At 44.3% G+C, this 17,615-nt stretch overlaps 1 protein-coding gene across 2 annotated transcripts in view; it reads left to right on the top strand.

Moving 5' to 3' along the window:
• Positions 1-13,957, top strand: part of grm7 (glutamate metabotropic receptor 7) — a 397,328-nt gene extending 383,371 nt beyond the window's left edge. For both annotated transcript variants that reach the window (XM_036984246.2, XM_036984247.2), the window contains one exon: positions 12,466-13,957. In XM_036984246.2, the coding sequence (XP_036840141.2) occupies positions 12,466-12,515 (50 nt within the window). In that variant the 3' untranslated portion in view covers positions 12,516-13,957. The remainder of the gene's footprint in view (positions 1-12,465) is intronic.
• The last annotated feature ends 3,658 nt before the right edge of the window (positions 13,958-17,615 follow it).

The following is a 17,615-nucleotide window of genomic DNA, read 5'->3' as shown; positions in this document are numbered from 1 at the left end:
GGGTAGCTGAAGGCTGGGACTGGATGGTGTTTAGAGATAGATGGGAGGGGTTGAGGGGAGCTGAAGGCTGGGACTGGATGGTGTTCAGAGATAGATGGGAGGGGTTGAGTGGAGCTGAAGGGTGGGACTGGATGGTGTTCAGAGATAGATGGGAGGGGTTGAGTGGAGCTGAAGGGTGGGACTGGATGGTGTTCAGATATAGATGGGAGGGGTTGAGTGGAGCTGAAGGCTGGGACTGGATGGTGTTCAGAGATAGATGGGAGGGGTTGAGGGGAGCTAAAGGGTGGGACTGGATGGTGTTCAGAGATAGATGGGAGGGGTTGAGGGGAGCTGAAGGCTGAGACTGGATTCTCTTCAGAGATAGATGGGAGGGGTTGAGGGGAGCTGAAGGAGCTGAACTAATGTAAAATATACCTTGTCCCTGAAATGTATATGGGAACAAAAATATAAATATAAATGCAACAATTGCAATGATTTTACAGTTGATTTAAGGAAATTATTCATTTGAAATAAATTCATTAGGCCCTAATAGCTGGATTTCACCTGACTGGGCAGGAGTGTAGCCATGGGTGGTCCTGTGAGGGCATAAGCCCACCCACTTGGGAGCCAGGCCCACCCACTGGGGAGCCAGGCCCGGCCAATCAGAATACATTTTTCCCCCAAAAGGTCCTGGGCTGGGGTGGTTACATGTGGTCTGCGAAATGAATATTCAATTCCCTGACAACTCTAGTGGACATTTCTGAAGTCAGCATGCCAATGGTGAGCTCCTTCAAACCTTCAGACATCTGTGGCATTGTGTTGTGTGACACCTACTCATTCAAGGGTTTTTCTTTATTTTTACTATTTTCTACATTGTAGAAAAACTATCAAATAACACTTGGAAACATGTAGAATATTTGAGATTCTTCAAAGTAGCCACCCTTTGCCTTGATGACAGCTTTGTAAACTCTTGGCATTCTCTCAACCAGCTTCACCTGGAATGCTTTTCCAACAGTCTTGAAGGAGTTCCCACATATGCTGAGCACTTGTATGCTGCTTTTCCTTTTCCTCCCTGCGGTCCAAATTATCCCAAACCATCTCAATTGGGTTGAGGTCGGGTGATTGTGGAGGCCAGATCATCTGATGTAGCACTCCATCACTCTCCTTCTTGGTCAGATAGCCTTAACACAGGCTGGAGGTGTGTTGGGTCATTGTCCTGTTCATTAACAGATGATAGTCCCACTAAGCACAAAACAGATTGGATGGCATATCGCTGCAGAATACTGTGGTGGCCATGCTGATTAAGTGTGGCTTGAATTCTAAATAAATCACTGACAGTGTCACCAGCAAAGCACCCGACACATCACCCCTCCTCCTCCATGCTTCACGGTGGGAACCACACACGCAGAGATCATTTGTTTACCTACTCTGCGTCTCACAAAGACACGCTGGTTGGAACCAAAAATCTAAAATTTGGACTTATCAGACCAAAGGGACATATTTCCACCGGTCTAATGTCCATTGCTCGTCTTTCTTCCTCAAAACTTCTAATGGCTTAGACTCCGCTACCGGGATCGATATGACAACAGCCAGTGAAAGTGCAGGGCGTCAAATTCAATCAACAGAAATCTCATAATTAAAATTGCTCAAACATACAAGTATTTTACACCATTGTAAAGATAAACTTGTTGTTAATCCCACCACAGTGTCCGATTTCAAAAAGACTTTACGACGCAAGCACACCAAACGATTATGTTAGGTCAGCACCTAGTCACAGAAAAACACAGTCACAAAAAGCTGAAATAGAGATAAAATCAATCACTAACCTTTGATGATCTCCATCAGATACATGTATGTTTTGTTCGATAAAGTTGATATTTATATCCAAAAATCTCAGTTTACATTGGCGCGTTACGTTCAGTAGTTCCGAAACATCCGGTGATTTTGCAGAGAGGAACATCAATTTACAGAAATACTCATAATAAACATTGATAAAAGATACAAGTGTTATAAATGGAATTATAGATCCACTTCTTAATGCAACCGCTGTGTCAGATTTTTTTTAAACTTTAGGAGAAAGCACACCATTCAATAATCTGAGTACAGCGCTCAGACACAAAAACAAGACATACAGATATCTGTCATGTTGTGGAGTCAACAGAAGTCAGAAATAGCATTACAAATATTAACTTACCTTTGATGATCTTCATCAGAATGCACTCCCAGGAATCCCAGTTTCACAATAAATGTTTGTTTTGTTCGATAAAGTCCATAATATATGTCCAAATACCTCCTTGTTGTTCACGCATTTTGTTCACAAATCCAAATTCATGAGGCGCGATCACTATGTCCAGACGAAAAGTCAAAAAGTTCCATTACAGTCCGTAGAAACATGTCAAACGATGTATAGAATCAATCTTTAGGATATTTTTAACATAAATCTTCAATAATCTTCCAACCGAACAATTCCTTTGTTTTTAGAAATGAAAAGGAACGCAGCTACCTTTCACGGGAGAGCGCGTGATCAGCTCATGGCAGACACCTGATTGAAAGTGCTCTCATTCCCTCCTCCTTCACAGTAGAAGCCTGAAACAAGGTTCTAAAGACTGTTGACATCTAGTGGAAGCCTTAGGAAGTGCAACATGACCCCATAGACACTGTATATGCGATAGGCAATGAGTTGAAAAACTACAAACCTCAGATTTCCCACTTCTTGGTTGGATTTTTTTCTCAGGTTTTTGCATGCCATATGGGTTATGTTATACCCACAGACACCATTCAAACGGTGTTAGAAACCTCAGAGTGTTTCCTATCCACATCTACGTTAATTATATGCATATCTTAGCTTCTGGGACTGAGTAGCAGGCAGTTTACTCTGGGCACCTTATTCATCCAAGCTACTCAATTCTGCCCCCATCCATAAGAGGTTTTAAACACTTGTATGACTAGGGTCATACAACATGCATCAACAGTCAATACTAGAGTCATCACTCTTTGCATGACGACATATGTTACTGTTAGCATAGGTTACATACGATGGTTACATACAGTGGAAAGGAAAAGTATGTGAACCCCTTTGGAATTACCTGGATTTCTGCATAAAATTGTCATATAATTTATTCTGGTCTTCATCTTAGACATAACAATATAAAACACAGTGTGTTTAAACTAATAACATACACAAATGTATGTCTTTTGTCTATATTGAATACATCATTCACAGTGTAGGTTGGAAAAAGTATTGTGAACCCCTAGGCTACTTACTTTTCCAAAAGATAATTGGAGTTAGGAGTCAGCTAACCTGGAGTCCAAACAATGAGATGAGACTGGAGATGTTGGTTAGAGCGGCCTTGCCCTATAAAAAACACTCACAAAATGTGAGTTTGCTAATCACAATAGGCATTGTCTGATGTGAACCATGCCTCGAACAAAAGAGATCTCAGAAGACCTAAAATTGCAAATTGTTGACTTGCATGAAGCTGGAAAGGGTTACAAAAATATCTCTAAAAGCCGTGATGTTCATCAGTCAGACAAATTGTCTATAAATGGAGAAAGTTCAGCACTGTTGCTACTCTCCCTAGGAGTGGCCGTCCTGCAAAGATGACCGCAAGAGCACAGTGCAGAATGCTCAATGAGGTTAAGAAGAATCCTAGAGTGTCAGCTAAAGACTTACAGAAATCTCTGGAACATGCTAACATCTCTGACATCTCTAACATCTCTTACGAGTCTACGATACTTGAAAAACACTAAACAAGAATGGTGTTCATGGGAGGACACCACGGAAGAAGCCACTGCTGTCCACAAAAAACATTGCTGCAAGTCTGAAGTTTGCAAAAGAGCACCTGGATGTTCCACAGCGCTACTGGCAAAATATTCTGTGGACAGATTAAACAATTTTTTTTATTTTTTTTATTTCTTAGAATTTTACCCCTTTTTTTCTCCCCAATTTCGTGGTATCCAATTGTTGTAGTAGCTACTATCTTGTCTCATTGCTACAACTCCCGTACGGGCTCGGGAGAGACGAAGGCTGAATGTCATGCGTCCTCCGATACACAACCCAACCAGCCGTACTGCTTCTTAACACAGCGCACATCCAACCCGGAAGCCAGCCGCACCAATGTGTTGGAGGCTACACAGTGCACCTGGCAACCTTGGCTAGCGCGCACTGCGCCCGGCCCGCTACAGGAGTCGCTGGTGCGCGATGAGACAAGGAGATCCCTACCGGCCAATCCCTCCCTAACCCGGACTACGCTAGGCCAATTGTGCGTCGCCCCACGGACCTCCCGGTCGTGGCCGGTTACGACAGAGCCTGGGCGCGAACCCAGGGACTCTGATGGATTAAACTAAAATTTAGTTGTTAGGAAGGAACACTCAACACTATCTGAAGAGAAAAAATGGGCACAGCACACCAACCTCTAAACCTCATCCCAACTGTAAACAATGGTGGATGGAGCATCATGGTTTGGGGCTGCTTTGCTGCCTCAGGGCCTGGATAGCTTGCTTTCATCGACGGAAAAATTAATTCCCAAGTTTATCAAGACAGTTTTCAGGAGAATGTAAGGCTTTCTGTCCGCCAATTGAAGATCAACAGATGTTGAGTGATGCAACAGGACAACGACCCAAAACACAGAAGTAAATCAACAGCTGAATGGCTTCAACAGAAGAAAATGCGCCTTCTGGAGAGTCCTGACCTCAACCAGATTTAAAAGGCTGTGGCATGACCTCGAGAGCGGATCACACCAGGCATACTAAGAATATTGCTGAACTGAAACAGTTTTGTGAAGGTGAATGGTCCAAAATTCCTCATGATTGTTGTGCAGGTCTGATCCGCAAGTACAGAAAATGTTTGCTACCAAAGGAGGGTCAACCAGTTTTTATATCCAAGGGTTCATATACTTTTTCCACCCTGCACTGTGAATGTTTACAGGGTGTGTTCAATAAAGACATGAAAATGTATACTTGTTTGTGTGTTATTAGTTTAAGCGGACTGTGTTTGTCTATTGTTGTGACTTAGATGAATATCTGCTAAAATGTTATGACCAATTTATATTCCAAAGTGTTCACATAGTTTTTCTTGATGTTGTATGTTACTATTAGCATAGATTGCATATCCTGGCTACGATTGTTACTATTAGCATTGTTAGGTTCTTATTTTCCAGAGTAAGTAACTCATGGACACTAGAGAAGCTTTAACCAAGTTTAATTCTTCCCAAAGGTTCTGTACAGCTGTATTCATACAACCCAACACTTCTCCCATCCATATATATATATATATCCCACTTAAGACACTCCTCCTTCTCTCTAATCCTTCGTATGGTTTAACAGGAAAAGAGTAACAAGATGCCAAACCCTTAGTACTCCCTTCAGATGACATGTTCTCACCTCCAGGCCTCAAGCCCTCCTTCACCTAATCCACAGATGTCCATCTGTCTCCCCTGTATCAACACATCGCTGTCCTCACCTCCCTCCTTCACCTAATCCACAGATGTCCATCTGTCTCCCCTGTATAAACACATCGCTGTCCTCACCTCCTGACCTCAACCCCTCCTTCACCTAATCCACAGATGTCCATCTGTCTCCCCTGTATCAACACATCGCTGTCCTCACCTCCTGACCTCAACCCCTCCTTCACCTATACCACAGATGTCCATCTGTCTCCCCTGTATCAACACATCGCTGTCCTCACCTCCTGACCTCAACCCCTCCTTCACCTATACCACAGATGTCCATCTGTCTCCCCTGTATCAACACATCGCTGTTCTCACCTCCTGACCTCAACCCCTCTTTCACCTATACCACAGATGTCCATCTGTCTCCCCTGTATCAACACATCGCTGTCCTCACCTCCTGACCTCAACCCCTCCTTCACCTAATCCACAGATGTCCATCTGTCTCCCCTGTATCAACACATCGCTGTCCTCACCTCCTGACCTCAACCCCTCCTTCACCTAATCCACAGATGTCCATCTGTCTCCCCTGTATCAACACATCGCTGTCCTCACCTCCTGACCTCAACCCCTCCTTCACCTAATCCACAGATGTCCATCTGTCTCCCCTGTATCAACACATCGCTGTCCTCACCTCCCTCCTTCACCTAATCCACAGATGTCCATCTGTCTCCCCTGTATCAACACATCGCTGTCCTCACCTCCTGACCTCAACCCCTCCTTCACCTAATCCACAGATGTCCATCTGTCTCCCCTGTATCAACACATCGCTGTCCTCACCTCCCTCCTTCACCTAATCCACAGATGTCCATCTGTCTCCCCTGTATCAACACATCGCTGTCCTCACCTCCTGACCTCAATCCCTCCTTCACCTAATCCACAGATGTCCATCTGTCTCCCCTGTATCAACACATCGCTGTCCTCACCTCCCTCCTTCACCTAATCCACAGATGTCCATCTGTCTCCCCTGTATCAACACATCGCTGTCCTCACCTCCCTCCTTCACCTAATCCATAGATGTCCATCTGTCTCCCCTGTATTAACACAGTGCTCTGCTCCCGTCCACCCAACACATCCCAACACATTCCAACACATTCCAACACATTCCAGAGCTCTCTGTCTTTCTACAGAGACCCAGTCTCTTTTACTACTATTCGTTTAATCTGTCATGCCTTAAATATCTCAATGTTGAAAATGTCGAATCCAACAGCATAGATTATGTGTCGTGGTTACATACAGTATATTACTAGTAGCATGGGTTACATATCATGTGGCCTGTCCCTGTCCCTGTCCTTTCCAGGTTGGGTCGTCAATTCCAGTCACACAGCCTGCGTGCCAAATGGTACTCTGTCCCCTACGTTGTGCACAACCTTTGACCAGGATCCATAAGGTAGCCACAAAAGTAGTACACTATATAGCAAATAGGATGCCATTTGGGACACTGGCTAGAGAAAACGCAGCAGTCTGCCATCTCTCCTGCCTCGTCCTCCGTCATGTCTCCCCATAGAGCAGTGAACCATCTGGTCCCAGGCATCCCTCATCCCTCTGCTCCTCTCTCTCTGTCTTTCTCTCAGTCTTTCTCTCTCTCTCTCTCTCTCTCTCTCTCTGTCTTTATCTATTTATTCCTGTCTCTCTCTCACATTCCCTCTATCACACTCCATCCCTGTACAGCTGTCTCTCTCTTTCATTGTGTCTTGGTCTTTGCTACTCTCATTGCCCTGGAACCTGACATGAATGGCATGATACCCTATAATCCCCATCAATTCTACTGATTTGGTTAAGGATATCATATTGGAAAAAAAGCTATTGCCACTCAACTAGCCTTGTGGTTAAAGTGAGATTGGAAGGTTGGGAGTTTGATCCACGGCCTAGTCATACCAAAAATGGGACCTGATGCGTCTCTGCTTGGCACTTACCATTGATGATATACTGAAGAATGGGGATAAGGGCCTGGGATAGACTAGCTTTGTGTCCAGGGGGTGTACTGTACATCAAGCTGCCTCAATTCAGAAACAAGAGAAAGACTAGTGTCCTGTCCAGGGGGTGTCCTGGTACATCAAGCTGCCTCACTAAGAAACAGGAGATAGACTAGTGTCCTTTCCAGGGGGTGTACTGTACATCAAGCTGCCTCACTACAGAAACAGGAGATAGACTAGTGTCCTTTCCAGGGGGTTACTGTACATCAAGCTGCCTCACTACAGAAACAGGAGAAAGACTAGAGTCTTGTCCAGGGGTTGTACTGTATGTACATCAAGCTGCCCCACTACAGAAACAAGAGAAAGACTAGTGTCTTGTCCAGTGGGTGTACCGTACATCAAGCTGCCTCACTACAGAAACAGGGGATTGACTAGTGTCTTGTCCAGTGGGTGTACTGTACATCAAGCTGCCCCACTACAGAAACAGGGGATGGACTAGTGTCCTGTCCAGGGGGTGTAATGTACATCAAGCTGCCTCACTACAGAAACAGGGGATGGACTAGTGTCCTGTCCAGGGGATGTACTGTACATCAAGCTTTCACACTAGATAAACAGGAGATAGACTAGTGTCCTGTCCAGGGGGTGTACTTATACGTCAAGGTTTTCTTATTTAAGATCACAAATTTGTTTACGTATCTGTTAATGAACATTTCTTATTTGTCAAGATAATCCATCCACCTGACAGGTGTGGCATATCAAAAAGCTGATTAAACAGCATAATCATTACACAGGAGCAACTTGTGCTGGGGATAATAAATGTCCACTCTAAAATGTGAAGTTTTGTCAAACAACACAATGCCACAGATGTCGTTCATATATTTATATATTTTTAATTCCATCCCTTTACTTAGATTGGTGGGTATTGGATATATGTTGTGAAATTGGTGGATCTTACTTTTTAGATATTACTGCACTGTCAGAGTTAGGAGCTCAAGCATTTCGCTACACCTGCAATAACATCTGCTAAACACGTGTGTGTGATCTATAAAACTTGATTTGATTTCGCACGTTTTGAGGGAACGTGCAATTGGCATGCTGACTGCAGGAATATCCACCAGAGCTGTTGCCAGAGAATTTAATATTCGTTTCTCTACCATAAGCCGCCTCCAACGTCATTTTGGAGAATTTGGCAATATGTCCAACCGGCTTCACAACCGCAGGCCACGTGTAACCACACCAGCCCAAGGACCTCCACATCCGTCTTCTTCACCTGAGGGATCGTCTGAGACCAGTCACCCAGACAGCTGATGAAACTGAGGAGTTTTTTTGTCTGTAACAAAGCCCTTTCTTGGAGAAAACGCATTCTGATTGACTGGGCCTGGCTCCTCGGTTGGTGGGCCTATGCCCTCCCTGGCCCAGCCATGGCTGCACTCCTGCCCAGTTGTGAAATCCATTGGCCTAGTGTATATATTTCAATTTACTGATTTTGTTTATATGAACTGTAACTCAGTAAAATAGTTGAAATTGTTGCATGTTGCGTTTATGTATTTTGGTCAGTATAGTTTAACAGCTTAATTCATTTCTTAAAAAAATAAGATATTCTGTTTGATTTGTTGAAGAATATATGATAAAATTAAAGCAATCTGTATTTTGATATACAGTACATTAGAGGGGCTAAAGCATACCATTTGGAGAGAGGGAGGGGAGAGAGTGAGAGGGTGAAGGAGCTGGAGAGACAGTGAATGAGAGGGAGAGGGTGAAGGAGAGGGAGAGGGAGTGGGGAAGAGGGTGAATGAGCTGGAGAGACGTTGAAGGAGAGGGAGAGTGGAGAGGGAGCGGGGAAGAGGGTGAAGGAGAGGGAGAGGGAGTGGGGAAGAGGGTGAAGGAGAGGGAGAGGGGGAGAGGGAGTGGGGAAGAGGGTGAAGGAGAGGGAGAGGGGGAGAGGGAGTGGGGAAGAGGGTGAAGGAGAGGGAGAGGGGGAGAGGGTGTGGGGAAGAGGGTGAAGGAGAGGGGGAGTGGGGAAGAGGGTGAAGGAGAGGGAATGGGGGAGAGGGAGTGGGGAAGAGGGTGAAGGAGAGGGAGAGGGGGAGAGGGAGTGGGGAAGAGGGTGAAGGAGAGGGAGAGGGGGAGAGGGAGAGGGAGTGGGGAAGAGGGTGAAGGAGAGGGAGAGGGGGAGGGGGAGAGGGAGTGGGGGAGAGGGTGAAGGAGAGCGAGAAGGAGAGCGGGTGTCACGATCGTTGGAAGCATACTCGGACCAACGTGCAGCGTGATCTGGGTTCCAAATCTTTATTTAGTGAAACGAACAAAACGATAAAGAACGAACGAACGAACGAACGAACAAACGAACGAACGAACGAAACGTGACGACAATGGAGTGATGACATACATCGACACATAAACAATATCCCACAAAACACAGGTGGAAAATGTTTTACTTAAAATATGATCCCCAATTAGAGACAACGATTACCAGCTGCCTCTAATTGGAAATCATACCAAACACCAACATAGAAAACAAAACTAGAACCCCACATAGAAAATATAAACTAGACTAACCCCCAGTCACGCCCTGACCTACTCTACCATAGAAAATAAGGGCTCTCTATGGTCAGCATGTGACCGCGGGAGAGGTTGAAGGGGTAAAATATGGTAAAGGAGAAGAAGAGAGAGTGAAGGAGTGAGGGAGGAGAGAATAGTTTATATAATAGAGAGAGTCTAGGGATTATAGTTCCTGTAATTGTTTTCCCCTTTATGTCCATAGATGGAATGAGATAAGTAGAGGCAAGTTCTCTATCATATTTCCCTCGATATACTGTAGAACACCCCTACTCCACGCCTGGATGAACACGGGGAGACTAAGCCCCATATTAACAACATCAAATCTCATTAAAATCTGTTCATATTACACCCCAGGAAGTTTAAGACACTTCAGAAAAAAAATTCTGACTAGCGAACACTATGGTCATTTTCATGTTTTCATAAATTCATATAATGTTTGTGAATCAGGTACACTAAGGCATTTGTAAACTTTCTATAGCCATGTAAGTGGGGGAAAGCAGACATGTGTTTGGACAACTAACAGACAGGAAATAAAACCTAATAAAAAGATCTGTCTCGTCCAGGACCCGAGTCTACGGAGACCGGTGGTGCAACATAGCCAATCAGAGCTACAGTAGGCGTGGAAAAGATGACGCCACAAGACATGGCAGTTCTGCTTCTAGCTCCTAAGAAACTTTGCAGTATATTATTTTTGTGTGTGTGTGTTATTTCTTACATTATTAGCCCAGAATTTTTTTGTTGTGTTATTACATACAGTCGGAAATAACTTTGGGATTTCGGAGCAGCGTTAGCTCACTCCAGAGAATTTGTTTCCACCACGGAGTCCAATGGCGGCGAGCTTTACATCACTCCAGTCCACGCTTGGCATTGCGCATGGTGATTTTAGGATTGTGTGCGGCTGCTCGGGCATGGAATCCAATTTCCTGATGAACAGTTCTTGTGCTGACGTTGCTTCCAGAGGCAGTTTGGAACTCGATAGTGAGTGTTGCAACCGAGGATAGGCGATTTTTACACTTCACCACCTGGCTGTCCCATTCTGTGAGCCTGTGTGGCCTACCACTTCAGCTGAGCCCGTTGTTGCTCCTAGACGTTTCCATTTCACAATAACAACACTTACAGTTGACCGGGGCAGCTCTAGCAGGGCAGAAATTTGATGAACTGACTTGTTGGAAAGGTCACTGAGCTCTTCAGTAAGGCCATTCTACTACTAATGTTTGTCTATGGAGATTGCACGGCCGTGTGCTCTATTTTATACACCTGTCAGCAACGGGTGTGGCTGAAATTAGAATCCACTAATTTGAAAGGTTGTCCACTTACTTAAAAAAATAATACTGTATATTGTGTATGTATAGGGCAGTTACCTTACCTTAAGGATGTATAAACCTAGGAGAGTAGTCCCCGTGTATATTTTAGCTATCAGGAGCCTGGCATGCGGTGGGGCCTTTTGGAGACAAATGACACCCTATTACCTATATAGTGCACTACTTTGATCAGGGCGCTGGTAGAAAGTAGTGCACTAATGTAGGGAATAGGGCGCACCCTTAGGGCTCTGGTCAAAAGTAGTGCACTATGTAGGGAATAGGGTGCCATTTGGGATGCCGACAACAACTTCTGTGAAGATTCATGATACGGAGTGACGTTGGATCGCACTATGGTTATTGCCACCACCATCTGTCCATAGAATGTTATTCATGATGAACTGAAAGGCTAAATTGGTCCTGGATCTGCACTCCTGCTCTGAGACTCCTTGTAAATACGGGGCCAGGGCTCAGGGGTTAGTCATAAGGACTTTCTTTCATATCATTCAATCACTGTTGATATACAGAATTAGAATAGGCTTTACAGGTGTTAGATCTTAATTTGACAAGTTTCGTTGCAGGAGTAAAATAATCCTTCAGCAGGTGGATTTGATTGTTGTTTTTTTTAAAGTGAAAATTCTGTCCCTGGCTATAGTTTAAGTGTGCGATCTAGTGAGAGAAGAAGAACTGCAGGTTTTTGTAGAATTTTATGTAAATCACAAGGCTCTTTTGAATTTACAACTGAGTGAAAAATTAAGCTAACGATCAGTTTTGGGATCCGTGATTAACTTAACCAGGTGTGTTAGTACTGGACTGGTGAAAAAACCTGCACGCTCTGTAGGTCAGCAGGACTGAAGAACACGAATCTATGCTAATGCGTTGTAGTGTGTTGTTAGCGACAACCTCAACCTTGAGATGACAAGATGTCTCCCGCTATTGTTCTGTCAACGTTGTCCCCTGCAGTTATAACTGTTCCAGCATGTACCACTTACCTGCTACTGTTGTGCATTTATCTTGTGTACACATACACTTTGTACCTCACCCTCACCCTCATCCTTATCCCTGACTTTAACCATGTGTGTTTTTTTTCAACAATCAAACACACACTCGCAAAAGAAAAGTCAGTATGTTCTGCATGTCAGATCACGACGACTTCCTCATAACCCCACTATGCTACTCTCCTCCAAAAGAAAACTGACAAATCCTGAACCATTATATGTGGGGGAAAAAAAAAAACATATTTTTATTGTCATTTCTCCTCTCCAGGTCCGGCAGCAAAGAAGAAATATGTGAGTTACAATGACCTTGTGATCTAAGAGCCGTCACCGGAGAGAGGGACACGATGGATGGAGATGCTTGGTCTCCTGACCCGTTGGCAACGAAAGAAAAAGGATGTTTATGTTCACGCTGCTCTATTGCCCACTCACACCCCGGAACCCTCGCACCAAAGGAACCCCGGAACTCCGGAACAGGACAGGGACAATGGGTGGGTTCTGGGTTCTAAGAGCTTTCTATTCAACCACAAGATTCTGTGTGGCAAACCGATGTTTTAACATGGTTACGATGGAATGGAAAAGACCAAAAAAGAGACATACTGTGGGTGTAAAACGTCAAGAAAAAATTTAAAGAAAATCAAGACAGTTCTGATGGGCAAAAAAATATCTACTAAATCATTTGTTTTGCAAAATGACTGCAAAGAAAAAAAGAAGCACAGACCCTCCCTGCTGGCGCCACAACCCCCCTGTGCCCCTCCGGGTTAGGGTGGTCGTCTCTGCCGACCCCTCAGAGATGGTCCCCCACTCCCTAGAGATGCGTCTCTACAGGTACACAGGCTGCAGCAGGAGGACTAACTGTACTTGTACCTGCCTGTACCTTCAATGGAGGCTGTTTCTTGTCTTTTAATGTCCTTCCAAAATGCAAGTTTTCCAAAATTCCTGTCAAAAGAAGTGTGTGTTTCTATTGGCCTATCTGTTACATTTGTTGTTAAATTTTTAATATCAAACTTTTTCTTTTTGCTTGTCTGTTTTTTCCTTCTTTGCTTCTTGGACGCACATTCAATTAAAGCCATATTCTTGTCTTTGAGATGTTCAGATGTTCATGTTTTTTTGGGGGGGGTGGTTGTATGTGGGCTCACAAGCAAAGAGGTACAGTGCTTGCTTTTTCCCTTCCCGTATGTGTGTGTTTCGACAGACATGTTTTTAGTATGTTGTAAGGGTACAGTATTGACCATCAACTGTGTTTTTCAATGGACTAAAAGAGAGCTCCAGTCAAGTCAAGGCTTTGTTGGCTCGATATAAAAAACTCCAATGACTCAGATTTAACAAGGTATATGTCCCCGTGTAGAAGTTGTCAATGCATGCCAGCTATGTTTGATGTTAAGATTAAGTCAATAACTGGAGATTTCACCACACGTGATCCACTAGCTCTGAATGGCATACAATATCTATATATATATATATATATATATATATATATAGATATATTTATATATCTATATATATATATATTTTTTTTTACATTTTCTCACTGAATGCAGAATATGGCTTTAATTCGTCTTGGAGTTTTTCTTAATGCCCCGCAACTATGAAAAATTGTCAGTAAAAAATATGAATATATATTTAAAAAGGAACCAATCAAAAAAAAAAGAGAGACATAAAAGCATGTATGTTTTATACTGTTTGTACTAAGTATATTTATGTTGCCCTTGCTGCTTATGGTCCAATATTGTGGGAGATAAAAATGTACGTTTGGCCACTCATGCAAATATTATGTGGTTTTGTCCAAGAATGTATCAGCATGAAAAAAGATCAGCTGGTTGTTTTTATTTTTAATATTTCCTGAAAGTAGAGATAAAGTCATTTTATTTATTTGAGGGGGCGGGGAGAGAGGGGGGGGGGGGGGGTGGGTAAACCACTACACCACTGAACTACATACTATTGGGGGGGGGACTGTTTCCACTACACCTCTGAACTACATACTATTAGGGGTGGGGGGGGGGTGCTGTTTCCTATACACCTCTGAACTACATACTATTAGGGGGGGACTGTTTCCACTACACCTCTGAACTACATACTATTAGGGGGGGACTGTTTCCACTACACCTCTGAACTACATACTATTAGGGGGGGGGGGGGGACTGTTTCCACTACACCACTGAACTACATACTATTAGGGGGGGGGGCTGTTTCCACTACACCTCTGAACTACATACTATTAGGGGGGGGACTGTTTCCACTACACCTCTGAACTACATACTATTAGGGGGGGGGGGGGCTGTTTCCTATACACCTCTGAACTACATACTATTAGGGGGGGGCTGTTTCCACTACACCTCTGAACTACATACTATTAGGGGGGGGGGGGGGACTGTTTCCACTACACCTCTGAACTACATACTATTAGGGGGGGGGGGGCTGTTTCCTATACACCTCTGAACTACATACTATTAGGGGGGGGGGGGGGGCTGTTTCCACTACACCACTGAACTACATACTATTAGGGGGGGGGCTGTTTCCACTACACCTCTGAACTACATACTATTAGGGGGGGGGGGGGACTGTTTCCACTACACCTCTGAACTACATACTATTAGGGGGGGGGGGGGCTGTTTCCACTACACCTCTGAACTACATACTATTAGGGGTGGGGGGGGGGACTGTTTCCACTACACCTCTGAACTACATACTATTAGGGGGGGGGGGGCTGTTTCCTATACACCTCTGAACTACATACTATTAGGGGGGGGGGGGGCTGTTTCCACTACACCACTGAACTACATACTATTAGGGGGGGGGGGCTGTTTCCACTACACCACTTAACTACATACTATTAGGGGGGGGGGGGGACTGTTTCCACTACACCACTGAACTACATACTATTAGGGGGGGGGGGGGGGATGACGACTGTTTCCACTCTGAACTACACCACTGAACAACATACTATTAGGGGGGGGGGGGGGGGGACTGTTTCCACTACACCACTGAACTACATACTATTAGGGAGGGGGGGGGGACTGTTTCCACTACATCACTGAACTACATACTATTAGGCGGGGGGGGGGGACTGTTTCCACTACACCACTGAACTACATACTATTAGGGGGGAGATGACTGTTTCCACTACACCACTGAACTACATACTATTAGGGGGGGGGGGGCTGTTTCCACTACACCACTGAACTACATACTATTAGGTGGGTGGGGGGGGGGACTGTTTCCACTACACCACTGAACTACATACTATTAGGGGGGGAGATGACTGTTTCCACTACACCACTGAACTACATACTATTAGGGGGGGGGGGGGGGGGGCTGTTTCCACTACACCACTGAACTACATACTATTAGGTGGTGAGGGGCTGTTTCCACTACACCACTGAACTACATACTATTAGGGGGGGGGGGGGGGGGGCTGTTTCCACTACACATCTGAACTACATACTATTAGGGGGGGTGGGACTGTTTCCACTACACCACTGAACTACATACTATTAGAGGGGAGGGGGCTGTTTCCACTACACCACTGAACTACATACTATTGGGGGGGGGGGGACAGTTTCCACTACACCTCTGACCTACATACTATTAGGCGGGGGGGGGGGGGTAAACCACTACACCACTGAACTACATACTATTAGAGGGGGGGAGACTGTTTCCACTACACCACTGAACTACATACTATTAGAGGGGGGGGGGGGCTGTTTCCACTACACCACTGAACTACATACTATTAGGTGGGGGGTGGGGGGGGGGACTGTTTCCACTACACCACTGAACTACATACAGAATGAATCTTGAGACCTGTGCCAGGCTGTATAAAACACCTTAAGGTTTTAGCTTCAGGGATAATGTCCCCAAAGTGAATGTTAAAAGTGAGTTGCTAAAGGATAATGTCCTCAAAGTGAATGATCAAGGTGAGTTGCTAAAGGACAATGTCCTCAAAGTGAATGTTAAAAGTGAGTTGCTAAAGGATAATGTCCTCAAAGTGAATGTTAAAAGTGAGTTGCTAAAGGATAATGTCCTCAAAGTGAATGTTAAAAGTGAGTTGCTAAAGGATAATGCTGAAGGCTCCTTAAATGGAGTGGCAAGGGATTATTGTGGAAAAAATAGAAAGAAACATTTAGCTTTTGAAAAGTCACTTGTACTATGCTCCTTCGAAAAGGTTAGGCTTTAGGTAAAGCAAGACAGATAGCTTTAAGATCTTTAGAAATCGTCAGCACCTATACCTGTGTGATTTTGTTGTTTTGTTGTGAATCATTTTTAGATACTACTGCACTTTTAAATACTAATGCACTGTTGGAGCTAGGAACACAAGCATTTCGCTACACCCGCAATAACATCTGCTAAAAATATGTGTATGTGACCAATGCCATTTGATTTGATTTGATTTGGAAACAACTATACATTGTAACCACCAAAAATCATTACAGGTATATTGAGATAAGTTGTGTTTCTCTTTAGTAGAAATACTGAGGCAGGGTGATGTCCCAGTGTCTGTGTACATGTGAAATGACAAGCCAGAAGAAGAGAGGAGAGAAGAGGAGAGGAGAGGAGAGGAGAGGAGAGGAGAGGAGAGGAGAGGAGAGGAGAGGAGAGGAGAGGAGATCAATTGTTGTTGATAGCAAAAGTCAAGTCCGAAACTTGTCTGATCTTGTTTGAGATTAAAGTTCAATAGATTTTCGATTGTCATAAGGGATTTAGTACGTATCTACTAAACAGGGTTGTAATGTAACATACTGCCTGAGGACCTTTACGATGTAGCCAGTGGCATATGGGATTTTGTATGTGACCTTCAGAATAGCTCAATATCTTTGTTTTGTTCGACTCCCAAGTAGATATATCAGAAAAAAGGCATAAACGTTAGATCAACAGGTCTAAAGAATCCACACCACCATTATAGTTATTCATAGTAGGTTCTATGTTAATGTATCATATATCCTTTTCCAAAGAAAACTAATTTCTACTGTGATTCTTACATCATAACATTTATGACAGGAACGCACCAACCATAGCCTCCACAGCAGAGCTGTGCTTTCTCAACTAGGCTTACCCCGCCAGAGCCACAAACCAAATAACACCAGACATTCCCTTTCCTTCAAAACATAGGCCTACGGTCAAAAGTGGTGCACTATATAGAGATAATGGAGCGATTTGGGATGCGTAGGGTGGGCGCTTCTCTTACAATTCAGGGCTCTCTCACACAGCGTCTCGGTCGCCGAGCCATGTTCTGAATTACAAAACGGCGTCAAAGCTGGCAGTGATTGGCGTAGCATTAGCACCCAGACCCACACCTTGCTGACAGCGCGCACCATGAGCAGAGAGCCAGAACCAGCAAGAGGCTTTCACTTGTCAGGAAGAAGTGACAGAAACAAAGTCGCTCTTTCAGTCGAAAGAAGCAGCAGCAGCAGCGAGGGGAGA

The sequence above is a fragment of the Oncorhynchus mykiss genome, chromosome 7 (genome assembly GCF_057628025.1).
Source record: "Oncorhynchus mykiss isolate SJ-2025 chromosome 7, ASM5762802v1, whole genome shotgun sequence".
Classification (NCBI taxonomy): Eukaryota; Metazoa; Chordata; class Actinopteri; order Salmoniformes; family Salmonidae; genus Oncorhynchus; species Oncorhynchus mykiss.
The sequence above is the reverse complement of the archived record's forward strand: the minus strand, read 5'-3'. Positions and strand labels throughout refer to the sequence as shown.